Source organism: Mycteria americana, chromosome 1 (assembly GCF_035582795.1).
Source record: "Mycteria americana isolate JAX WOST 10 ecotype Jacksonville Zoo and Gardens chromosome 1, USCA_MyAme_1.0, whole genome shotgun sequence".
In the NCBI taxonomy this organism is placed as follows: domain Eukaryota; kingdom Metazoa; phylum Chordata; class Aves; order Ciconiiformes; family Ciconiidae; genus Mycteria; species Mycteria americana.
In genome coordinates, this window is record NC_134365.1 from 69,204,552 (window position 1) to 69,231,953 (window position 27,402).

The window sequence follows — 27,402 nt, forward strand, 5'->3', positions numbered from 1 at the left end:
ATACATCAGCATTCCCACGGACACACTCTCCCAGTGTCTGTGCTGCAATGTTCTGCTTTCAAACAAAAGCATATTAGCCACTGTTTCCTTTTATCCCTTGTAAGAGGAAGAAGCAATAGACAAAATACAGTACAGCAAGGAAAGCGTGTGCTTTCTTGTTCACTGTTATATAGAGAACAAGTGCTAGAAAGCTTGAATGGATTAAAAATATAAGCAGGTTGTTTTTACTTATTCTCAAGCCGCTATGTGCTTGTAGAGAAGGAATCCGCCTAAAATATAATGGATTTCGTGAAATCAAAACTCGCTTAATTACACCTACAAAAATTTGATCAGGAGGATTCTATTTAAATTCATAGTGTCATGTACAAGCTGCAAATAGTTGTTAAACTATTTTCACTTGCTGTGGGAATACTTTTTTTTTCTTGATGATATTCCAGTTGTCAACATCGTAAGTCTGACTACTCAGTTTCACAGCTTTCTGTAATTTAATTTATTATGCAAAATTTTAACCTGAGTACTAACACAACTTACAGGAACGAAATTCTCAAATGAAGGAGATATATTAATATATTGAAGTGGAAGATTTTAGGTTCTCTGTAGATCTCACCCTACTGTTGCCCATCCTGTTTTGCTCCAGAACTAAGCTGCTGGGTTGTTGGACTCCCAAGAAATCTTGAAGACAAAAGAAAACTTAGACAAATTAAAACAGCATTTGAATTTATATGGTCTGATCTCATCTAGCAATTAAGCCAGAAATTTCTTTCCCCTGCCTCAGCTCGGAGAGAGGCATGCGGACTGTAACAGAGGAAAGAGATGCGATGGGTGCACAGTGCAATTAGTTATATTTAGGGGTGAGGGTTTGGGCAAACACTCTTGCTTTTGAAAGTAAGGGGTTGATGAAACAGGTAAAATTCAAGCTGTATGTAGACACCTCCTTCAGCTGTGTCGAGGTACCTTGTTCCTGAACATTCGCATTCCCCAGTGGTCGAGTTACAAGCTTCTCACAGTCCCACCATTGTATTTCAGTTCTGATCTACAGTAGTCCCCACTATTCCACACATGGTTCCCCACAAGCTTTTGCTCCACAGCCCATGTAAACAAAAGTTGCCAGTGTCATGAAAAAGTACTTTTGGATTTGTTATGTAGAAAAATATTTTTTAACTACTTGCTCATTTTCAGTGCTTTAGGAATCCTACCAACCCACTGCAATTCTTTGCTTTACCTACATTATGGGGAAAATATTTTATTTAAACAGAGGGAACTAATGACAAAACTACTTTCCCTGTTTTGTGTTTTCTCTGTTCTTTTCTTCTGGTCTGGATTTTTCCCAAGGTGAAGAGGGTGAACTCTGGAAATCATTAATCCATGGGATTTGTTCATGGTGTATAAAAATTTCAAAAATAATTTGCTATATAAAAACGATTTCGTAATTGATTCTGTCAGAAATGAACTGAGTAAGACAGCTCTGTCAAAATAGCCAGAATCTCTTTCAGCTCTTCACGCATCTTGTTTTCTTTTGGTTTATGAGGAGAAAATGATGAAGGTTAGATTTAAATCCATTTTTTTGTCTTCAAAACAAATCTAAAGAAAACCGAGCCTGCCCCTGAGCTTTTGTGTTGTGGCCTTCTGAAGAAATCAAGTATCTCTGTGCAGCAGTGAACTGAGCTGAACTGAACTGAGGTCAGGCTGTGTCTTTTTGAGAACTTTCTTCTGTTTCCATTTAAAATAATGAAGGGAAGACATCAGTGATAAATTGTTCTGAATTTGGGAAAGCTTTGCACTTTCTGAGCCAAATGCACGCCTCATAAAGCTCCATTGCATTCAATGGTTACAAGATGATTGTAGTTGAACCCTTGCGTTTGTTGCCAAACAAACACAAATGGTCTGAGCAAGAAGGCGTAATTCAATTTGCCATGCAAATACTTCCAGACTATATCATTTGGTATCTTAGTTTATTTCCATATCTCCCAATATAAGATATTTTGCTATATAGGCAAAATTTTCTTGTCTGGTAATATCTATAATAAAACCCAGATACAGGGAGGCATCTGAGGACCCACTATGATCCACTCCATCTTTTGTTAGATTTGTCAGGTCCTCCTTGGAATAATTTATTTTTAACAAACATATGTATTTACCCAGACTTTGAGCCCATCTTCTCCTGTGTGATGGTAGTTCGGGAAGTAGGTTTTGTTGGGTAGCATAGTTGCATCTGTACGTAACAAAGTTTGAAATAATTTCCCACACTCACATGAAAAATGCAATTGATAGGAGATAAAGGGTTACCTCCATTTAATTTGTTTTCCAAGTGTATTTTTTATGTCCAGTCTGAAGTTTTGAGGGGGTTTTTTGTGGTCTTTTGGGTTTTTGGTTGTTTTTTTTCCAGAATTCCTTAGTGGTTTTGCCTTTGCAGGATCTACAAAGAACACTCAAGGTCCATAGACCAGGCTAGCAAGCCAGAGCATTGCTCAAATTAGTTAATTCCTTGCAAACTTGCAGATTCATTCCGCCTACACTTCTTTGTAACACTTTTGATACAAAAACAGTGAAATTTTGACCTCATGTTATTTACTTTGACCCCGAGATTACTTGTCAATTCTATTTATTTTCTTCTTGATATAGCTGTTTTTCCAGGGATTTTTCTCAAATATTTAAAGATTTATGGGTCAGTTGAGAAAAATCTACTGAATTATTTGATTGCAAAATGAAGACCACTTGTCTGCATTACTCTGCCTTTTAGCGTTCTGTAGTGAACATATACATGCAGCATATGTGCAAGCAAGTAGTCAAGCTAATAGGGCAGTATGCCAGTAGTCATGCCAGTGCCAAGTGTACGTATGGTGCTTTGTATTGGCATTGCTGTGTCAAGAAGATGGTATTTTCTTCTTTTTTTGCTTGCTCAGAGAAATCACAGGCATGTATCTGGAAGAAAAATATTACTGCTGTTGATCCATGATCAGCATGCATGTTGATGGATGATTCTGATGAGTGAGACAAGTTGTGTAAGGAGATAACTTTTACAAGATCAGCTGATGTAGCTGGAAAAACAGACAAGGTTTTAGGGGTGCATATAAGACTCTCTTCAAAACGGGAGCTGCAGATTTATTGCTAAATAGAAATTTAGAAGGTATTCTCTGAAATTAACTAGGTTAATTACTTGGTTCTGCAGAAGGAAAGTGGTTGCTTCCTTCAGGGAAGAAGGAAATGTTAGCAGGGAGAAAGGTGACCAGGTCATTAGTCCTTCTGCCTGGAGAACCCATAATTTAAAGCTGGTCGTTGTGGTGAATGAGTCCTATTACACATTGATTAAAACCATACTTTATTCCGCAGACATCTATGGATAGTCAATATCGCATTTGTCTCGGATCGACACTGCTGCACTTATACCACCCATGCCCTGGTTTTCTTTTTCATATAACCACCTACGTGGTTTTGCATATTTACATTAGACACTGCTCAGACAAACTTTTAGACACCACAGTCTCCGTATGGGAGGTGTATTCTTCTTTCACAGTAAAAGTGACCAAACATTTAGATAGGTGTCTCCAACCACATTCAGTTACAAGTATCTTTTCTGATCTGTGCAGCGTATATATACGTATTCAAATGCAGACTCTTATCATAAAAAACTATTAAATACAGTTACTCATATTTCAGCTGACCATTGTACAGCAACAGCAGGGCTACCACTGAAGAAGCAGTATTAATTTCATTCCAAAGCATTTTTTTGCCTCAATGACTTGCAAAATTACAATTCGATTCACATGTCATGCTCAAAGATTAAAAAAAACCTGCGAAATCTCAAAAAACCTGAACACGTTGTTTCCGAGTTGAATTTGTTCTGGAATATGTTCCCAAATATCTTTATCAGTTGGTCGAGATGGTTTGGGTTTGTATCAGAGATTTGTCAGGCATTTCATGTTTCTACTTCAGCGTTGTAGTGATTGCCTTTTTTAGTGAAACACGTTGTCAAACTTAGCTGGCCATTAACAATATTCTGAACTTGAGGGTACATTAAGCAGACTTCATTCCACGGATTGATGAGGATGACCTAAACCTATCAGGGCAATTAATGAAGATTGGCTGCTTTAGAAGATATTCCAGGGTTTGGTCTGTTTACCCATTGTTTTCCTAGAAAGCTCTACAGCTCTGGGCTGATCATGAGAACACGATGTGTTTTATGAATCCAGCACTGCCCTGCCTTTCCACTTAGCAAATGCTCTTACACCCTCTTGAGATAAGGCAGTGGCAGCTCCACTGTGTGGGAAGCACAGTGCCTCTTGCTAAGTGGCTAGTTCAAATTAGATATGGCAGGAACGCAGATATAAGGGCATTTCCGAGTTGACTGGCAGGGTTTAATGGATCCCAAGTGAGAGGAATGATTGCTCTGCAAACAGCTTTGGGAGGGCTGCTGGTTAAGAACTTTCACACGCCTCATTTGGCCTGCTTCCAGCTCGAGGTAAGGGGGGAAGGGTACAGGAGGAATGTGCTTCAAAAGGGGACTTGTCCCCAAGCAGTCAAATTTGACTGTTTTATGAAAATCTTCCATCGTTACTTGCTAGATAGCTCTGCTTTCTCTTTATTGGAGAGGGTTTCCGTTCACAAAGAACAGCCGGAAAGGCTGGCAAGTCGGATTCTTTTCAGACTGAAATCTGCACATCTGATGGACATTCAATAGACTGCAGTATCTGAAAAGAATACAAGGCAGCTGCTACATTGATTGGACAGCTAGTTATTAGACATTGACTACTTAATTTTCACATTTTTATAAAACAGTATTTTTTTAGGATGTGATATTCCATCACTCCACCCTCTGTGGGCAAACCGAATAGTAAGAAAGATAGGAAAGACATCAGTTAAATTAGAAGCATCACTTTTTTTCACCTGCACAGGCAGTACACTTTCAGATCATAATCTAGGTAACCCAACTTACAAGAAATTGGGGTAATTAGTGCAAATTCAGCAAACACCCATGGATATAATTGGCTAAATACAGTTATGCTTGGTGATGGAAGCGAAATGTAACTGCGTTGATGCTACTAAAATATCCCTTCCTATTGCCCTGTATACAAGAGAGCAGAGTATTCCCCCCTGCTGCAGTTTGCAGTCTCGATATATCAAAGCATATTTTTATATGTGTACATATCTGTAAACAGATGTTGCCCCGAGGCTGCACATAGCAGTAGGGTTTTCAATAAAGCATGTGAGCTCACTCTCTCTGCAGGTCTCTTGTCTGTCTCCTCTACCACGGCTGCCGTGTCGCTGTGGCTTTTCGTAGCTGCTGCCACCCCGATGTGCTGGTGTAGGCTGCTGAGTGCAGCTACGCTCTGCAGGACAAGGAGCCTGACATTAGTTAGCTGCTTAGCCATGGCTCTCAGATCCTCTCACTCTACAGAAATTAATCCATGTAGAACAGTGTTAGAAGCAAAATAAGTGAGCCCTGACAGCCTTATTAAAAGGGGTCAAAGCCAGAGCCTTTGTTGAAAGTAGTGCCAGCACCCTGTTCCTGTTGACTCGGAGATTATCTCACTCCTTATTCATTAGCAGGGTCAGAGGTGTCCTACTGAAAAGATATCCCCGGCCCGCTAACAAACAGCAGGTGCAGCCCCTGCCTGGGAACACAAAGCCAAGTGGCCAGTATCGTGCCTGGGAACACAAGGACAAGTTGCCAGTATCGTGACAAGGCTTTCCAGCTCTCCTAGCTGGTGCACATCAGTGCCTGTAGCTTCAGCAGCTCATTTTATGGTGTGGAGGTACAGAGCCCGATTCTTCCTTGATTATTCATCAGCTGTAAACCTTAGAGTTTTGTATTACTGCAGTTTTGAATACATGCCCACAAACACCTAGGACAATATGAAACAGTATTCTTGTGGGAGGGCATAGTGAGGGATTCCCAGTATGTATTTATGCTCTTGAGCTCTATATTTTTGTAAAACAAATGCAAAACGGCTCTTCAAATACTTTTTATGAGAACTGGATGACTCCAGTTTGGATTGTAATGAGGAACAAGGATTAGATTCAGGTTGGGTAAAGTATAATGAAATAAAATAGTACTTATTAAAATCCTTTCATTTTAGTTTTTTAGTCTATTGTATAGAATCTGGCTTGCATAATAAATGAAAGTCATTGCCTTTTCAAAACTATAAAAAACTGTATCTTAATTTTCTGGTCTCTTTCCAGTTTCCACAGTAGAGATATGTTCGTCTTAGAAACAAACATCTTGGCATCATTTAAACTATTCTCTTTAGAACATGTTTATTGCATGCTTAAGTTACAATGTTTGTTGGCAAAACAAGTTAAAATCTACATTGCTATTGCCTTAGTTGTGGACAGACACCTTTTATCAGGAAAATTAATTTTCCTTAAAGCAGGGAGTTGAAATAGTTGACTGAAGCACTGCTGGATAATCAGCACATTTAATGCATTCAAGTTAATACTGTTTCATTTTTCACCCATCTCATCATTATTTCCTATATTCATCAGACAGCTATCATCACCACATCCCCTTCCCCTAGTGTACTTGGTTTCTTTCTGCTTCAGCTGGATGGTTGCTGGGTTATGGGATAGGAGTACTGTGGGGGGAAGGAGGGTGTTCAGGTTTCCTCCAGTATGAAGCTGAATAAGATTGTAACTTAGAGGTTGATCTTTGCCTTCACCGCTGCTTGGGTCTCAGGAACACTCACTATCTCTATTCTCTTATTTCAGATAATTCAGCCCCTCTTAGAACTTGATCAGAATCGCAGCAAGTTGAAGTTGTACATTGGACATCTGACAGCCCTCTGCCATGACCGTGACCCCCTGATTCTGCGTGGACTCACCCCACCTGCTTCCTACCACCTGGATGATGACCGGGCAGCTTGGGAGAAAGAGCTGCAGAAGATGACCCAGGAGCAGGTGAGTTTGGCGTCTGAAGCTCTGAACAAGGGCCTGAACTGTTGATGTAGTTCTTTCTGATGTGCCACACCGAAATGCTGGGAAGCCATTCTGTAAGTGGTGAAAACAGGTAGCAAAGGTCCACTCTTCAGCTGACAGGAGGAGTCAATAAATTTTTGAATCATTGCCGTTTAATACTTATTATGGAATTTCATCGGTTCTTTTATCTGTACTTGAGGCCATGCATCTACACACTCATGGGAAATCAAACAGCAAAGATACCACTTTTGCCATGTTTTACCTGTTAACAAATTTTAGCTGCTCTTTATAACTTAATGTAGTCATAGGGATCTTAAATCTTTTTTTAATTACATTAGCCATTTATATTTTAATTGGCACATTTTTATGAGTCACTATGTAAAGGAATACAATGTCCTTACCTTCTGTTACAGTATGTTCTGCCAATAATTTTTTCTGCTTACCACCTTACCTGGATACCTAAATCAAGATTTGGACCCAATGTGCTAGATGCAATACACCCATGCTTATGCACACACAAACACAGTGATTTCAGAAGTCCAACAGTGTATTTCCAGGAGTTTTGGAATACAGAACTGAAAGGGTTTAATAACAGCTTGTCTGATGAAGTCTCTACAGAGACTGTCAATCTGGCCATAATTCAGCTACTGAAATAATCTTCCTTTCTCCCAGCTCTGGTGATGTCTTGCCTTCCTTAATCCCTTCACTGGCAGTTTTTATCTCTTGTTTTCATACTATAATTCATCATTCCCCACAACCCTTTTTTCTCATTCCTTCCTTTTTCTCTTTTCAACTTTTTAATTTTACTCCGATATTACAGAATGCTTTTTTTTTCTTTTTTTTTTTAGTGAAACTAATATAAGGAACTTGTACCAGAAATAAATGTGACTAATTTTGGCTTTTTGACCCTGACTTTGGATTATAAGGCCAATTCTTTCACTAAATTATTAACTTTCATATGTCTATACCGAACTCTATGCAGTATGCACAGAAACTAGCATAAGGCCTACATAGTTACAAGTGGTTTTGCGGGTCCGTGAACACTCTCTTGAGCCTACCCTGGACACTTCAGCTCTGGTTTTCTTCTTTTGTGATGTTTAAGCTCATTTCCTTGCACTTTCAACTCAAGGCTGAATTTTGATCCAAAAAATTGGAGAGAGCAGCTTAGCAGCCAAATTACAGGAAGCCAACAGAAGCATGTCTAACAAAATTCAGAAAGAAGAGCAGACCTCTGGAGATAAATATGCCTGTAACGGGGCCTAGATGGTACAGGACAGTTAATCCCTGTCTTTGTACTTGTCTTCATACATTTATTTGATTCAGTGTGTGCTGTGTGCCTCACTCGATATCTACATTTGCCTCTGTAGGCCTGACACATTCCTTTTCCCTGCAGAGCCTGCTAGCCCCTACGCACCCAGAGGCAACGTTTTATTTCCTTCTTGGGTTCTGTAATCACTGATGCAGGATTAAAAGTTTTTCAGTATAATGCATGCCATCGTCATATATTAAAGAGGTACGGCTCCTACGTTATAGATCAAAACACAAGGCATGCCATTTTGAACCGCCTTGTCTGTCAGATTGGGATGAAGCATTGGGTGACAAAACCTGTAGCACGTATGGGAGGCACCTCTGAAGACAAAAGTAAAGGCTGGATGTGGGCAAAGTTTCGATATCCCTGAAATAAATTGACTAATCTGTTGTAGCTGTGATGGTCTTTGAATATAATCAGGATCTGTGGGGATAGGTGATAATCTCCTATTCGATCAAGAGAACGTAGGTAAAGAAAATAGAAGGGGCTTTCTTTGGCAAGTTCTTCTGAATAGACTGTCAGCCCAAAACAGCATCTGCTTTTTCCAGTTCTGTGTACTGGTCTAATAAAAGATAATATTTTCATTCAAACTTTGCTAGTCCAGTAGCAACATTTATGGGTTAGCATTAAGTAAATGCATTTACTTAAATGCATGGGAAAGCATTTAAGTAAAAATTGTGAGAAAAAGAATTATCTAAGTTGTCCTGGAGAAGAGAAAAAATGTATTTTTCTATCCTCTCCCATTATTGTCTTAATTCTGCATTGCTACCACCACAGTTGTTTAAAGTTACCACTCCATTTGTGATTCCCATGAGTAACTAACATCTGCTAAAATAAAATGTAGCAGTCTCTTCTGCTTTCCCAAACTCACTTAGATTGTATTTAACAAGCTTCAGTTGAAAAATACAAACTAGTGATATATTTCAATTTACAAAGCACATTTTTCATTTAAGTCATGGAGCTTTTCTGTTTCTAACTGCAGAATTTCCTTTGTGTTTAAAGTATTCCCATGGGGGGTGGGAATCAGTTCTCCAGATTCGCAGAAGCCCATCACAGAATACCCATTTTGCATCTTTGGAATTTTAATGAGTTTTGTAAATTACTTCAAATCCAGTGCATTAAATTCACTCCTGTCCCTTCTAATATGATCTTCTGTAGATAATGCTTCACAAGCCTCAGTGGGAAAAAATTAATCCTCTTGAATGTTAAGAAGTGCTAACATGATTAGGGAGGATCCATTTAACTGAACACCAGTAATATTTAAGAATGATACCAATGTATCCACTTCTCACCAATGAGATTATTTAGTTTGTTGGGGTCGGGGGTATAAATAGTTGAGAATTCATTTTCATACTGCTGCTTTTGGAGCTGTGATTTCCCACTGCATCAACTATTATTGGCGAAGGTTGGTCCTGCTATGTTTCATCGTAGCCAATACACCCTGTAGGTCTTTCATACCTGCCGGGGAGGCTCAGATACAAATCGTAGGAGTTTTCTGTGGCTTCTTCTGGTAGGTAAAACTAGTATACGGAGTAGATGTAAGCTTTTCACTCTTCCAGCACATCCACAGTGACCCACAGAAACTAATGCACAAGTCATTGTCGGAAAAGCGTCTGCAAGCATCAGCACCATGGTTCTAAGGGGAATTTGTTGCCACATAAATAATTTTGTGGACTCTCAAAAGTTTGATTGATAATTGGTACCTCTCATGTATAATAGTTTCTTTATGCTACCAGTTCAGCTATATTCCTTAGTGACTTCAATTGATTTTAATCAAAATATGGAGCCAAGATGCTATATCATTCTTTGTTGGCATTTTATCAAAGACATTTTGTAAAGCTGACTTACTATAGTAAAATTTTGGTCTATTTGTAATGAAGGCCTGAAGCTAGTGCTTTATCAGTATATGGTATCTCAAAAAGTAATCTAAACTAGTATACTAGACTAAGTTGTGGACAATAAAGAATCTACGGTGCTTGGAACCATGTCATTAAGTTATTCATGTGGTGGAAAATATTCCTTTGAGTCAGTTCTGACCCAATGTCCCCAAAGAAGTTAACCAGCACTGTTTCTGGAACTGTCCTCCTTCAACCCGTTCATGTCCTGTTCAACTTTTCTTATTAAAAAATTGAAGTTACCAGAAGGAAGGAGGAATGTTCCAAGTCTCGACACTGAGAAATAAAAATTCCATTCATTCATTATAAATAATTGCATTATCCTAGCAATTTCTATTAAAAACAATATTTTCTTTCACGGTGTCCTAAACGTATCATTATGTTAATATTCTTGGGCTGTGTAGAACTACTGCTACGTTTCACATTTCAGATGGTTGCCTTTAAGTGAGGGATGTTATTCCTATATGAAAGGAAATGACATTAAGAACATAATGATACGGTCCACATTTTTATTTATAGTTCGGTTTCTGTTTTTCTCTTATCTTTACAAAAGGAAAGAATGGAGTAGAAGCAGGAACTTGCTGAAAATCATCATTTAAATATGTTGCTAGTGGCATGCTGTGCTGTGGTTGGAAGGCAGCAGTACGAAAAAGTAAAAAGAGACAACCAAAGAGAGCAACCAGATATGAGTAGTAGGCAACAGTGTTTGTTCTGTTAATAGCTTAAGCGGTATTATAAATGTTTCTTATTTCTTTAAATCCACTCTAAAATGTGCGGAACCTTATATTATGGAGAGCTTCTTATTTTCAATAGGTCCTACAGTCGTTCTGAAAAAATATTTCTTCCAACAGAAGAGGACCTATCCAATTAAAATAATTTTCTGAACCCTAGGAGTAGGGGGAGGAGGCATTTTGCTCCCTGCCATCGGTGGCTCTTTCCAGCCATGTCCCACACGTCCTGGCTTCGTCCAGGCTGCTGGGGGTCCTGCCTATTTCTGCTGGCCCCCAGGCACCATTTTTTTCCCCGCACAATCAACCTGTTCCTCTTTCCCCAGAGGTGTTTCCGGCAGCATTTGTGTTGTGACCTGGGCATCAACAGCAGTCTGTAGGACCTGGGCAGATGTATTTCCATGAGATACTCTCTCAGAGGACACCTGCTACGGGAGCTTGTCTCACCCCACTACTAACATGGTGTTGCACCTATGACTGCTTCGGCTGTGAGTTAGAGAGAGAGGTGCTTTTGAAAAATCTTTATGGTCATAAAAGAGCCTTTGTAGTGAAGAAAGGTCATCTTCTGTCTCCCTGTGTACCAGCTTCAGCCGAAGCACAGACCATCTAGGGATTGCTACTTACTAATCCTCTCCCAAGAAATCAGGAATGTCTTTTCTGCTCAGCTGCTTGAAGCAGAGGAAGGAAAAAGGTGATAATGTCGCTTCACTGTATCGGTCACAACCTGCTGTATCAGCTAAATAGTCATGGCTTGGTTCCAAGGAGCATAATTTACATTGCACATAATTCACGTTTTGCTCTCAGCAAAGTTAATGTTAAGCTTTTCATACGAAAGGACACCAGACTGCATGTACGTAGCTTTCAAGTTCCATTTTAAAACTGCATATATGCTTGCTGAATTTTGAAAGTATTAAACACACATTTTGATTTGTTATACAGACAATATTATAAGTGTTGTAAAGTAATTTTACTTCAGTAAAGTTAGTTTAGTAAACTAAAGTTTAGTTTAGTAAACTAAAGTTTAAAGTGAACTTTACTCTAAATTACAAATAGCGATTTTATAAACATCCTGTGTACTTCTTTGTTCAGATTCACTTGCGTTCTTACTTCTGTATCATCTATGAGAAATTACTCAGCTTATTTAGTTTCTGTAAAGAAATTAGTCTGCCATGTTTCGCATTTAGTCATTCTAAATTACTCTATTACTTCACAGTTTACCCTGTCTTTCTTCTCTGACTGCTCTTCCATTAGCTTGTTATCTTCTCCACCTGATTTATGTCATTTATTTTTAATTTGTAATCTTATGGGAATGCATAATGTATTTTAAAGATAAACAGCCCACTTCTGGTCTCTGTTAGAAATTAGAAGTAATAATTGCAACAATTTATATCCTTCTTCGTGTGCAAATATATTTCCTGAGTTTAGTTGAGAAAGTAATGGATATAGGAACTCTCCAAAATTATTACATTTTGTAGCATTTAAAACTTTTGTATTAAATTAATGTTTTGGGTGAGGATGAGAACCTAGCATCAGTGTCATAGTTCTTAAATACTGGTTGAAGTCACAAGCATTATCCCTAAGTTGACTATATCCATAATACCAAAACATTATCCATTTTTATTTGTGCATGGAATTGCTAATGTTAGTTAAAATACATACTGTCAATCAGTAACATTAACTATTCTTAACTTGAAAAGAGATATAAAGGGAAAAACATTGCATTCAGGACCTGGTCAAGTGTTTCGTGCTTGCGTAGTCTGTCTATAATTTACTGTGCTCTCATTTCAAGCAGTTCCTACAAGCAGATGGTGTACCAACCTGAGCTATTACCTTATTTTTTCGAGGGCAGCCCACCTCTCCGTATGTTTTGCTATTAGTAACAAGTTCTGTTACTCTGTGCCTTGCTCAGGCACTGTGGTCCTTGTGGAAGCTTTTTGCAGCATCTCCTGGTATGAGCTACTGCTATGGATTCGACTTGGCCGTGCCGGGATCGCTGGGGTGGTCTCTGTGGGCATCCTTCCTGGGTAAAAAGAACCACATGCAGGAGCAGCTGGCTCCTCTGCTGGCGTGTCGGGCTCACTGGATTGTATGAACCAAAATATTCCACGGACATTTCTTTCTTGGAATATGTGTCAGAAATTTCAGAGCTAACAGGATTCTCCATCACTTCGTAATAAAACAACATTTTCGTAATAAACAAAAGAAAAATTCCTCTTAAAGAGAAGTAAGTAACGTGGAAAGAGTCGAAAGGGCTCCAGCTCTCCTGAAATAACTGGATGCATATAACTTCATCATTTCATTCAAGTACTTCTGGCTTTGTCCTTTCTCCTCTGTTTTGCGCTGTGCAGGTACAAAACCGTAACTGCCCGCCAACCCTCTGTCCCAACAGTTAAAAATTTTTTCCAGAACTCATCAGCTAGGACACCTAAGAGAGGTATTTAAGATTTCCCTTGTAGACAGGTGAATTTTCCCTGTGTTTATGACTATCAGGTACTGCCTCGACTAAAGGGGCAGAGTCCCTGTGGGGACACGGAGGCCTGATTCATCAGCAGAGAAAGAAAGGGGCAAGGTACAAGCCCAGCAGGAAGGGTGCATCACAGAGTAATTCTGGCAGTGTCTAGCAATCCCGCTTCGAGAGAGCAGACTGACACCTAAGGTAATGCATTGCAACTGAAACTAGGAGAAGTAGCCGCCTAATTCTTTTTCACACTCCCTTTAACGTGCAGAATTGCGAGCTGTTAGGGATTAGGGTTGTGGGCTTTGCCTGCATTATGCTTGCTTAGGTCAGCGGGGCTTGGCCCTAGCAGATAGCCCTGCGGTACAGGCAATAATTATTATTTGTTCTGCTTAGCCACAGAACAACAACTTTCTGTACACTATAGCAGCATTAATTTTCAGGGTATAACGTACACTAGAATTTACATGAACAGCAAATTGTCCTCTGACTGTGAAATGATTGCTGCTGTTGCTGGAAGATGGACATATTACCTGCAAGTGCAGGACTTGCAGGAAAACTTCTCCAGTCAAATGCAAAATATAACTTACAGGCATTTATTTTATTCCTTCTTCCCATTTATATAATTCTGAAATTCATTCATTACCAAGGAAATAATAATATTTCTGCTATTCACAAAGCTTAGAGATGCTTAGGAATGCAGGATAAATCCCATGTGCAAAGTTATTTCAAATATATGGTGCAAGAGCCCTCAAAAAATTTTTTCAGGGTTTTTTGTCAAAATTGGTTGTAAAATCTATTCAAATGTATTTAAATATATTTAAAGCATATTTTTAAAGTTTACATGATTTTAAAAGACAAGACAGAATGTTTAATTTGAAATCTTACTTTAATTTTTAAATGCATGTGTTTTAAATATTTTGAAAAAGCTAACATAAAAACAAAATTTCCAGATAGAGCAAAAATATTTAAGGGTCTACATAAAAAGTTTCTTTTTTCTTTTTTAAAGTTTGGCAGACTGGGATTTCCATATTCCTAACCCTTTCTTTTGGCCCTTTTATAGGTCTATAGTTGAGAAATAAAGGTTCGTATGTAATTGGCTCTCACTACTTCAAACACACATATTCACACTGGTTGGTTTGGGAAGATGCAAAAGCTCTTGACCATTTGCCTGAGATACAGTGTAGTTTAACTTATTTTGAGACAAAACAAAGGTTAAGATTAAATTAGTTGACTTTAATGCTTATTTTGTTACTTTAAGCTCTAAACATATTTTTCAGACTAACCATAGCCTAATCCAGAAACAGCTAAATTTTGCAGAAACATAATTCCAGATCCTAGTATTGTAGCCTTATAGAAGTCTTGCAGTTAACTTTCTTTTTGTGCTGCTCTACAAGCACCTCATAGTCTGTATTCAGTTTTACTGTCCATAGCCTGAGATGAGATACTACTCTTTTTTTTTTTTTTTTTGCCTTTTTTCATCACTGTTTCTGTGGAATTGTTTACAAGAGGAAAATAACATTTTGGGGAGTAAGCCTCCTCCATATAAATAATTTTAAAGGATCCTAGCGTAATGTTGCCTTGTTTACGTTATGGGATAAGCAAAGGCCACAAAGGCTCTGCGGAGCAGCACCACAATTCACTTAGTGTGCATATAAAACCATAGCATCCTATTTCTTAACTATGAAGTTATCTTCCCTCTGAATGTCAATTAAACTTTAAATAACTTCTGGAATATCTTGGACCAGAGAAGCACAATGCAACCTAAATTCATGGTGAATTGTTTGGGATTTTTTTCACTGATGGAGTTTAACTATAAATGGAAAAGGATTCCTATCATGACTTGCTCTAAACCCAGGAAGGAAGGCAGCAGTGGTGAAAAGTGTCTGAATCTATTGCAGATTATCTGCAAGCTTCCATTCCCGTGAGACGCTGAAGGTCCTTTCTGTTCTTCTATCCAAAGATAAAGTATAAATACTATGAAGCACTTCTGGGGTCCTTGCTATCCTTTTCTTTCTGTCCTCTCTATTTTTACTTGTCATCAACTAGGCAAATATATCTGGCCGTGTCTTCTCTTTTGTGGTCATCTCTATGAGGCAAGTGTATGAATCTTCTTATATCCTCAGCTGCAAATGCCAACAAAAAAGGACTGTTAATAGTCCTTTATTTTCATAGAAAAATGGCAGGGGGAAGATAACACCAGTTCAGTTTGCATTCACAAGAAGAAAATGTAGGAAACCGGGAGCAGAATACATAGTAATACCTTTAGAGAAACTTCCCTAAAATTTGGACTGCCAAACATCTAGGTGAATCAAGTTACACCATGGCGAACTGGATGTTCCCCATTCAAGAGCTTGTCTGAATGAGGAGTGATGTATGCTGCTCACAGCTGTTTCTGAAAGGAATGACGTAAACGGAGATGACATACACGATATAGAAATGCTGCAGCCAGCCACATAGTCAATTAAGATGTCTTTGTTTAAGTAGAAATCACATTATTAAACCTAGATGTTCTGAAGCTTGCAAACTCAACGCACAGCTATCATTGCTACTCTTTTCAAAGACGTTTCATCACAGACATCTGCCAGCCAGCTGTGTAGACTTTCTGTCTGCGCTAATTTGCAAAGTATTATTGCTGGCCTTCAGCATTCAGAGCTGTCTCTTTTTGGGCTCTTGATGGTCAAAAACGTATCTCTTGGAAGTATTTTCTTCATCTGGTTAAGTTGGTTGCTTTTGTTTGATTGCATTTGATTTAGTTTTGGCACACGCTTATTTTGTTGGGCTTGCTTTGATTTTATAAGGAATCTTATAAATACATAAATGCTGACTAGTACAGCAAGAAACTGAGGTATCACGGACTTTGCAGTACTGCCCCACTGAAGACAACATCCTGCAGGATTCTCCCTTGTCCACCAGCCTCCTTTCATTTTTGAAGGTTAATCTCTCTGCGGTGCTTTTATATATGATTATTTAATGGCTTTGTCCTTTCCTGGAGCTTCACTGGCAGGATTTGGCTGAAAGGCCTGGACGAGGGATGCTGGCTGGGCAGGTGGTGGGACAGGACCCGCAGGGAGCCGATCCCTGCTTTCCCTGCTAGCACTGCCCTCTCCTGGCTCCCCTCCTGCGGACCGAGAGCCAAGGCCCCTTGCAGGAGCCAGATGAAGAAAAGGAGAATTACATCGTTGGCTTCTTCTCCCGTTACTTGCTGCCTCTCCCGACCTCCACGACCTCCCACCCTTCTGATGAATGGCACCGTGAAAGCTTTGCCCTGGCCCGAGAAGCCGAGGCAGCCCTGTCTCAGAGTTCGGCGTTGAAACCAGTCCCGCGAGCTGACCAGCGGTTAGGTGGTTTGCAGGCTGCTGTAACTGGGGCTGCCTGAGTCGCTGGGGTTTCACTAGGCTGGGCAACCTGAGACTCAGAGGCAGTCCCTGAAACCCACTCTCCGGGCTTGTCATATCCAGCACTGCTCCTAGCTGGCTGTGCTGACTTTTTCAATCCTGCTTGCTGGCTGGACCCCTCCGAGGCTTATCCATCCATTGCAAGTTTCCGACTAATAACTCTGCCAGGCTGTTGGAACCAGGCTAATCGCCTATCCGCAGCGTGCCGTTTCTGAGCCATTTTGGGTTACTGCTGAATTCCCCCCCTCTTCCCCTTCTCCCTTGAGAGCCCTTACAGAGCCTGGAGTGCTCCCCTCCCTCTCGTTTTCCCCACTTCCCCGGCTCATGTCACTCCGCGGAGCGGGATCAGGTTGCTTTTGCATTGTGATTCTTGGCATGAGCCCCTCTCGGAATCGTATAGCTGTTCTGTGAGTACAGCAGCCAGTAGGAACAAAGCACGTGAGAACACATTAAACTAACATTCAGCACGCAAAGCCCAAGTAATTTACTATATGCTACCCTGCCTAGTAAAGGGAATAGTGTAGCAGGCTTACCCTTTTAATTTCCTTTCTCTCACTTTTGTCTATAGAAGTCTATACCATAACTTCCTTAGAAAGCGTTTGTATTTATCCTGTGGCCGTTCTTAGGCCGTTTGTTTTTATGCAGTATTTCTGGCAGTAACAATCTCCTGTGCTTTGCTTGATACCATCACTAAACAGAGATGTACTGTTGTATCTGCTTAGAATTTTAATTGTAGAAATATAACCTTTCCCACTGCGTTGTGCTTTTACGGTGGTAAAATGATCCCTGTTGTCCTGCTGCCTGACGGTTCTCTCTTTTTAAAACCTACAATGAGCAGTGTTACAGAAGTACGAACTATAGATCAAGAAATGTGCGTGCTGATGACCAGTTATCCCTTCAGGGATGAAAAATTCCAATTTGACATCCTTTCCATGTCACATACGAACTCAGTAGAGTTCAAAAAAAAATATTAATAACTTAGGAATACAAAATGTTACAGGACTGCTAAATAATATTAGAAAAAAAGAAATTTAAAAGACGGTTCAAAAATAGATAAGCTAGCTGCTACAGCTGCTCAAAATGACAAAGAAATTTGGATGCAGAAGCTTGCAGTAAACTTAAGTATCCATCTAAGTGTATGTACCTGCTACAAATATGCTTGTCATATTAGTAGGGAATATACTTTATTGGAAGAAATCTTATCACTGAAAAAACAGAAGAGTTTTTTGGATATATAGTATGTGAAAGAGCTATATGCTTGAAAGCTTATCCAATCTATCTATATCATCCGGTCTAGTAAGAGAGGCTGCTTCTCCGTGTTCTGTTAGATCCTTAGACCATCGTGAGTACAGTAATCCCTAAAATGCTTGCACAAAATACAGCCTTACTTGGGATTCTGCACAGTTCACAGGCTAGCATGGACTTTATCAATTGCTGGTCAGATAAACAGATTACTGAGGGCAGATGTTTTCTGCTCTTCATTAAGACTCTGTGGGCCCCTAATTCTGGCAATGGCATTAGACTTGGAGCGAAAACTTATGTTCACATATACTCCAAGATGTTGTGTGGCATGGTTTGTAACACAGCTTGTTGGAAAAACAGATGTAGAGTGTAGACAGAGTGAATAAGGTAAAGTTTTGAAGTTCCGTGTCATTCTGAGCCAATTTCAATCTGAGCAAAGAATGATCCAACAGGAAATGCAGCGTTAGTAAACAAAAACCCATGAATGCTTCACCACAATTGTGTATAGTCATCTTATGACTAAGTTAGGAAGCGCAGTCTCTGAAAATGATTAATTCCACAGAAAAACTAGAATTCTGGTTAACTCGGAGTGTATTATGTATAATCACGTAACATTTTTATTGATTTCTTATAGGAAGTAATTCTGAAGTAATGTCCTATGACACATCCTGTTTTTCATGAATAAAAGTCAAACTATTTAAAATAATGTACTAGAAAAATGCTGTATTGGTTCTGGAACACAGTTGCTTTCAGAAAAACATCCTACAGAGGAAGCTTTTCTAATATTTATTGTAAAACAATTTATTCAGGAATAGTCAAGCCTTATTAATTATAACTAATAATTAATAAGTTACTAGTTTCCCATGTTGACATGGCCTTAACTGGGAAGGTCACAAGCCTGGTCCTGTAGTGAAAAAGTGAAATAAAGAGGGGGGAAAGCATCCAGTTTCTGGTGAGTGAGTCACCAAGGGAGGATGCCAAGCCTGGAAGTGCCCAGCATGTTACGCCTCTGCTAGCTCCCTTTCTAAAAGTGGTGTTTTAGCTTAGAGCTGAGACTGCTGGGCAGGTCTTGTTATACAGTGAATGCCTTTAATAGCAGAGAATGACCATGCCTCTGTGTGTTTCTTGCAGCTTCATGACGAGTTAGAAAAGGGCGAGAAGGAAAGCGCAGAGCTGCAGGAGTTTGCCAATGCCATCTTACAGCAGATAGCGGATCACTGCCCTGACATCCTGGAGCAAGTCGTCAATGCACTTGAGGAGTCGTCATGACCTCGGCCACTAGCCCCGCCGGAGCAGCACACCAGTGGCCAAGCCCAGTCAGTCCAAGGAGCCATGAGAGTGGATAGGAACGTGAAAGACAGAAAATGGAATAGAAACTTCTGGTGCACCTTTTACAAAGAAAACAAAAGCAAAAAAACCCTCTAAAAACTACATGCTGTCTAGGTTCTTCCAGTCTATGATAAATCAGTCATGTTTGCATTCATCTTCTCACTGCCTTTCTACTTTAGAATCCGATTCCCCATTGATTTTGTCAATGGTGACTTTTGGATACAGCTAACCAGAGCTCTTCCAAGTCTACTGAGCAAAGACGAGGGGATCCACTGAATACAAGCAGCTCTAGTTCTCCATGAGGTTGCAGAAGGGTAGCCCTGGTCTTTCATTCATTTATTGTTTCTTTTTTCTTTCCTTTTTTTTTTCTTCCATAAAAGCTGAAAGCCTGAATTTCATAGTGCTAAAACAAAACCTGAGTGTGCTCTGATTATGGCTCATGACTGGCCCTCATCAGCTAGCCAGCTCAGGCCTCTCTGCCTGTCTCAATGTCTCTTATGTTCTTAAATAACAGAGAGAGGAAAGGAAAGTTTCCCATTTTGTTCCTGTTAGTCACTTCATCTATCAGCTGGGAAACAAGGTAGGCATACTGGTACTTTCTGTTTACTTAACTTTGATTTTCACTGTTCGCTGATCTGACTCTGAAGTGCTGAGTAGGGCATTTTTTCAGGTAACTGTATTCATCTATAGATTTCTTGGTTTTTTTAGCTGAGGTTTCTCATCATAGGTCTGTGTCTCCTAAGTTCTTATTTTATAGAGAGCTCTCTCCCTTCAAGCAGGTGTGGTCAACAGGTCAGCTCCCAGCTTTCACTTGTATAGTTTGTCCATTGCCAATTTTTCAGGCCATAGCTTTGTGAACACTAGCTGCCATCAGAATAGTCCTAGGCGTTTTGTAAATGAGAAAATTGCATCATTTAGCTTAAAAGTATAATTTTAAAGCTAAGTTAGGTAAATCGGTAACATAGTTCTTACTGTAATTATAATTTAATTTATTTTGGTTCAGCTTAGGTTGACAAGGAATGAGTTTGAGTTCAGAGCAATAACCCGGTCTTATAAAGAGGAGCGTCTCTGCTGGAGTTGGCACCCAGCTGAGTAGATAGGTATAAAATCACAGCTTTCGTTAAACCAGTGCAATTCTTATATGTATATGAGAGGCCTTAGTCTTGTTCCCATCCATCTTTGACACTTGTTAAAGCCCCTGCTGATAGGTAATACGACCTGAAATAGCAGGTCCGTTTGTCATTGTGGTAGCAAGTCAGAATCCTATTTTATGAGTAGGACTTGGGTGTTCATTCTTGGACTATGCATTAATGGGGAGACACGTTTTTTCCTGGCTGCCAGTGGTTATGTGTGTCTGGGGGCATCTGCAGGACAGAACCCTTTAACACGTCCCCATGTGCTCCTTAAAGGAGTTGTTCCCCTTTAGCTTTCTCATATTACTTAAGAGGATGAGGGGAGGGGGAAAGGAGACCAAATATCAACACAGCAATGGAAGAAATCTTGGTTTTCTAGTCACTAGCTAATTACAAATCCTCTCAGTAAACCTCCCATTCAGAGCCTGCAGTTTAATTCCATATGACTTAACTATATTTTGAGCTTAATCTCTAAACTGTTATGCTAAGGAAAATGTTCCAAGCCCTTTCAGGAAAATTGCATTTCTTACGTCTTTCAGATCCACAGCACAGCTCCCCTGTGGGTCTTTCACCCCTTATTTTTATCTTTAGAAGTGACCAATTGCTTCCAATAGAAAGGAGAACAGCAAAAGTTTGAGTAAGGGAAGATGTACCCTGTCTTTTTTTCAAAGAAGCACTGCACATTGGGCAAAACCGAAATCTTATATACCTGTAGACTCTATTGAAAACTAACTGATTTAAAACAAATCACATCCCAATTCATTCTACTGTAGTGATTCAGCAGAAGGAACTGGATCCATAACCATGGTGTCCACTAGGAAGAAATATGTAAGTCTCCAAAGAAGAGGTGATTCACACCTTTTCCACATTTTGAACTGCCGGTGCTTTGCAAATCAGGAAATGTAGCTTTAGTTCTCAATGTAGTAGCAGCCTGTGTCTGAAGCTTTTTTCGTCAGGGATGAGGAGAGTAATGGGAACCTGAATGTGTGCAAGGGGGGAACACTGGAAGGCATATAGACAGTGACTGTACATACCACTGAGCCGTGCCTCATCCCAGAACCACCCCTTTGGTCCCATTATTTGAGTCAGCACGTTTCGATAGGAGCTGTTGTTTTGAAATCTTTCCGCTTGCTTTTTCTTCATCACCCCTAATTACTCACTCAAGGAATTTAATGCCGCCTGTAAAAGCATCAGAGCCATCAGCCTAACATCATCGCACCACCACCACCACTCCTGACTATCTCATTAACTTATATGGTCAAATCTCCAGCTGCCCTGGTTCCCTGCTGTAAAACAATCCCTCCTCTGTGAGAAGCTGTGGAATTTCCCTTATCGATGGTTCAAATGACTCCTGCTTGTAAACCTCTTACTGAGATGTTCCTTGATAGCATTTCTGCTGCAGGCAGGGGCAGGGGGAGGGGATGGGAACGAGGGGTGGTCATTCGGGCTGTTATTTCAATTCCCTTGGTTTACTGCGTTGCCCCTTCATTGCAGGAAAGCTGTGAGTTTCAGTGCTGGTTCTTCTGCATCTTTAACTCAGCTGCCAGCCTGTGGCTGCGGTTCTGTTCACGACAGTGTGTGCAGGATCCATGCGTTGGCAGCCAGGTGAATCTCGCTGTTTACACATCTCCCGGCCTCTTCCCTGAAAGGATTTGTCAAGCCTGGCTAGTTTTCATGCTGGCCATTTGGTCTTTTATCTCTCAGCCACACACCTGCTGTTCCTCCCATCTGGATTGTTGGGCCTTTGCATATTTTCTCGTTAACCACCGTTATCTTCTAGGTCTTCTAGGCTTCCCATCTTAAACATTGATCTTAGACCTCAGTAAAGTGCTTTCAGGGAGAGAGCAGATCTCATTTGGGAACAGACTTGATCCGACTTGATCTCCATTGAACTATTTCAGGTAATCTCTCTGATCCTGTGTCGACAGAGATCTTGTTATGGTGAATAGCTTGAGGAACTATGTGATTTGGGAGGTGCTGCTGGCCACGATTTAACGCTGAACGTGACCAGTGAAAGCTTTTTCTTTTCGCTCATATGGAGTGCCGCACCATTGGCCTTAGGGCAATGAAGGGATTTTGTTATCGTAATCCATCACAAAATTGCATATCAGGCACGTGGCAGAAGGGCCATATGTGTGCACATACTGCGATGCTCATCCAGTTGCCTAACCCACCACTGCTCTTTTAAAATCTTATACGCAGGGGTCAGCAGCCAGGCCGGTGCAGGCAGTTTCCTAGCACAGCAGTCCTGCAACGCAGCAGCTCTGGGAAATTCAGGGGCCCTTCCCAGGGAGCCTGGGGAAACTTGCTTTTTCTTCTCCTGGTGAATGAAGTTCCATTTGCCATGGGAGCTGTGAAAGTTTTAATTGCTCTAGTATTTTTTTTTTCCTTTCAAGCTGTCATTTGTAGAGAAACTGAGAGATGTAAGGACTTGAGGAGCTGTCTGTAGAAAATTAAATAGGCCATTTTAGCTGGGTTTGGGCTAAAAAATAACTCAAGCTTGAAGCCCACATACAGTGTAAAAGCTGACACCCCAACCACGCTTGTTCATGATATCCTCAAGTCCAAGTACATATTTTCCTCTGAATCCAGCCTCATGTAAAACACTAAAAGGACATTACAACACTAGAATTACAGGGTGAGGACATGAGCACTGTTTGCGATTGGAAGAAGAATTGCCTGGCGTGCTCCCAAACGAAGCTCTAAGCTTCTAGTATTCTCTCTCATTTTGACTGCCTTTAACCAGCTTTCCCTCTAGAAAATGCCAAACCTTCTTTGGAGTATCCGATTTTTGCCAAGTCCAGGGGACGGAAGGTGAAGGTCTGCACGAAACCGTGTGTGCCGTTTCTGGTTGCGCAGCTGGAATATCCCTTCTCTAGCAAATTTTCTGGTACTTCAGGGCACTCGGTATTTTGCACAAGGGAGCGTTAGTGTCATAAATCTCGTAGACATAACCCTGTTTTTTGAACCAAAGGGGCACCTCTTCTCATTTGCCCTGTAATTCCCACCCATTCTGCTGCTAACGCTCAATTTGTTGGGAAATTTCTACAACTGGTAGAAGGTTGACAGGGTTGAGTCCCCGCTCCTGTACTAATTGCCAATCATTGCCACTGAAAGGGTCTTCACAAAGGACAGAGAGAGTCACGCACTGATACCGTTTTAAAGCAAAAATTTCACTACATAAGTAATGCATATATTCCTCAAATGACTCCGATGAAATGCAAAAGGGAAATAGTACAATCAAGGCATCTGATAGTAAAGGAAGCCTCTACTCAGCTCAACGCCCGCACTGAAAGAGGGAACGGGAGAGGATGCAGAAGGCTGTGGATAACTAACACTGCCCCAGCGAAGCCGGCGGGGTGGGAGGGTCGGGCGCGGGGCGTCGCGGGCATCGCAGCTGGCAAGGCCAACTCTGCCAACACGTCTTGTCAGCGTGGCGAGGAAAAGGAGTGTCAGGGGGGTTTTTTAAACAAAATAATGTTTTTAATTGTTTTTTCCACATAAATGGAAGGAACCTTACGCAACAGCAAATCCTTCTGAACAAAATGGCTGTGTCCGCTGACTATTTTTAAAAAACAAAAAAACAAAAAAAAAAAAAAAACAAAAAAAAAAACTGTTTCAAAACTTTTTAGTGTCAAAAGCATAAACACAGAAATCCTGACTTTTTCCAGTGTGTGTGGTGAGTGCTGTAACCCTGTCATCAGTATCTCTCCTGACTTTTTCAGGAGTGTTTTTTCCTGTTTTGTTTTCTGCTTGTCGATATTGTCTGTGTGGTCCTAAGGCTGGGGCAGTTACCAACAATGTGTGTCTGTTGTCGGATTAAAAAAAGATAGTAGTAGAACTGAAAAAGATGTGTTTTAAAAAAATATATAAAAATAAATTTCATCAAAAGGAATTCAAGTAAAGAAGCAACAAAGCCGTGACTCCTCCTCTCGGGATTGTACGGAAAAGGATTTGTGGGCTTATAATTATAACCAGTTGCCTTTCACAGGCTTTTGAGGTCCAAGGCAGCTTGGCCTCTTAGGAAGTGTTACAGACCCTGTATAAATTCCTGCTTTCCCAGGTTTATACTGTACACGTGTAATACAGAAATGGGCAGAATGAAAGAGTATTTTGGAAATCAATCTCTTCTGGTAACGGTTATCAACACCAGGTGTCCCTTAAGATAGGAACCGCTGATGTAAACAGGCCTAATGCCTTGGCCAAATTTTCCCTGTCTTCTCAGTCGCACCCGTCGGTGCCAGGGACACGTGCAGGCGCAGATCTGCTGGTGCAGGTAGTCGTGCGTAGGTCCCTTCTCAACGTTGTGTTTCTTCTGTGCGTCCGGCGTCGGTCACGTAGCGCAGCGGGTTATGGTGCAGGAAGGGACGAGCAGCCACCTTCTGCTGCCGCTGCAGCAGAGACTTGCACTGCTTAGAAGGAACAACGTGAGGCTAAACCGGCACGTAACGTAAACAAAAAACCCCCACGCAAATCGCTTTACCTATGAGACCAGGTCAAGAATTTCATTAAATGAATGTATTTTTTTATACCAAACTTATCATATGCTGTTTGTCCCCGTTTTGCACTTCTAGTTTGGATCTTGAAAATCAAGTCAGTCAGTTTTGGTTTTAAATAGACGTGTCCGCTTTAGGTTCTCAGTGCTTTGGTGGGGCTTTTTGTTCAAAACATTGTTTTTCCATTTGGAAACTGGCAAAAAAATGTATCTATCAGTCACGTGTACTCTTACTTGTTTTAAAACGTGGTTATCTAAAGCCAAATTTGAAGCCAAATTTTATGAGTAGACGTAGTTCCTTTCATCTACCCCATCTTCCCAGCTCTCCGTGGACATGGCCAAGTCTCTGTCCTCCCTGCCTGCCCAGGGGCAGCTGCGTTTGGCCCTTACTGACGCGCTTGTTACAGTATATATGGGGAGGCTTTAGTGGCAAATGCTTTTATCTGTTCAGATGCTGAAGGAGGATGAATCAAACGGGACCATGAACAGGGGAATAATTTCTGTGCTAGCCTAACATGCGGCTCCAAGCCCGCTAAAACAGCATATTGCCGTTTCCCTCCAAGTCAGCAAATGCAGAGAGCCACGCACCAGGTTCACAAATCGTTGGTGGGGTTAAAAAAAAAAAATCTGTGGGATGCTCCATCCACTCCACAGACACAGATCCCTCATTTGCTTCGGAAGAGACGTGTTGCACTTTAGCGGAGGGGGAGACAGGCTTTGGGGATGGGATCTAGCGTACTTGAATTCCTTTTTGAAATAACAGCAGCGGGAGACATTGATGTCTGTGATGCAAGTGCGCACGCTGCCTTCAACTTGTATGTGTTTTATTGCTGGAGTCATGTTACTGACAGGATAATGAAACTGCAAAGAAAATGTGTTATATTCAACTTTGCCTTGATAATATAAACACTTTGTTCATTTTTTTTCTTCTTTTTTTATTCACAGACTAAGTTCATCAGGAAATTATAAAATTATTTAAAAATTCTGTGCCGTGTCTTCATTTCGGTGAATTTCGGTGTGTCTTGCTCGGTGCCCTCTCCTGCGTGCCCAGGATCGGAGGGCAGGCAGGAGGGCTGAGCGGCTCTGTGGCTGTTCCCCGAGACCAGGCTTGAGGTCCCGTTTGTTGCCCACCCGCACCACTGGAACAACCCTTCTAGGGGTCTCGGCTGCACCACGTGCCTGGAAACACTCGTGGGCATAGCTGGGGCTGCCTGCAAGGTGAAGGCGAGGGGCTGTCAATCACAGGAGCGTCCTGGTTACCCCAGGACCTCACAGGTCGGGTAAGTGGAGCTAGAACAACTGCCTTTACAGTCAGCTCTTTCCTTTGTCTCTCTCGTGCCTGTTTTCCAAGTAAATGTGACTTAAACATTGCTAACAAGTGACTGAATCCCAGATGTGCATCCAGCGTTGAGTCAATGTTGGGATCGTGTCTTAGGGAGTAATGCGCCTGGAAAGCCTTGCTGTGCAAAGGCTGGCGAGACTGTCCTCCAGAGCGTGTTCCTGGTGAGACCCGGACGTGGGTCCTGTCCCCACGGAAGCAGAGGAGAGTCACCACTTCGTGGCATAAGATGAGCCGTGCCCCTTGCACGGCTGGAGGAAGCGGGCTCTACCCAGCATCCAGTCTCCAGCCGCATTTTGAGGACGTGGGAAATTGCCTGAGTAATGTCACAGTAAAATCTAGTTTTTCTGGCGTTTTTAACTGTTCTAAAGAGAATAGCATTGCAACACTGGGTCCCACTGGTAGAACAATGTCCATGTTAAACACGCTCCACCAGATTCTCCGCAGCTATCCTGAAGCCCTGGCAGAGCAGACCTCCCCAAGTCGGGACGCTTTCTAACCAGTTTCTCTCTCAAAGCCTCTCTGTTTCTTTCTCCTTTTGTCTCTCTGTGCAGCCGATTTTTCTTGGGGCTTTCTTGCTGGCCTTGTCCCTTCTCCTTTCTGTAGATTTATCATTTCGAGGGGCTCTTAAGATCCTGACTCACCATTTCTGTACGAGTGGCTTCATGTGTGACAGGAACAGGGGTCCTGATCTCGGTGCCTGGACCTTCCCCTCCCTCTGCTTAACTGGGTTTCAATCACTTGGGCTTCAATCAGGCATGTAAAACAGCGTGTGGAAAAAGGATATGTGGGGATTAAGGGTCTTGGGAGCTTTGAAAGGAAGAGTCCATCGGCCTTTTGGTTCCCAGTCTGGTTTATGTTCACTTGAGCGTCCTTGGCTGAGAAGGGGATTCATGATTCCCATCAGGCCAGGGTGTGCCTGGGTTTTGCAGCGCAGTTCAGATCAGCTGAATGAAACCACATGCCACATAAATTTAACCAATTACTGTACAACGCGGTATCCGTCGGTCTGAAAGCGGTACAAATGCCATTTCTGAATGGCTTGTCCTTTCAAAAGAGCACAAGTGAAAGGCAAGAGTCGCAGCCACCGCCAGCGGGAGAGCACATCTGCAGGGAGAGCACATCTGCAGGCAGAGCCGAGCCGAGCTGCCGCAGCCCACGCCAGCT

The 27,402-nt window shown here is 41.2% G+C and overlaps 1 protein-coding gene across 3 annotated transcripts in view; it reads left to right on the plus strand.

Moving 5' to 3' along the window:
* ERC1 (ELKS/RAB6-interacting/CAST family member 1) overlaps positions 1 to 23,992 on the plus strand; it is a 315,343-nt gene extending 291,351 nt beyond the window's left edge. For all 3 annotated transcript variants that reach the window (XM_075504308.1, XM_075504326.1, XM_075504315.1), the window contains 2 exons: positions 6,706 to 6,894; positions 19,071 to 23,992. In XM_075504308.1, the coding sequence (XP_075360423.1) occupies positions 6,706 to 6,894; positions 19,071 to 19,208 (327 nt within the window). In that variant the 3' untranslated portion in view covers positions 19,209 to 23,992. The remainder of the gene's footprint in view (positions 1 to 6,705; positions 6,895 to 19,070) is intronic.
* Positions 23,993 to 27,402: the final 3,410 nt, after the last annotated feature.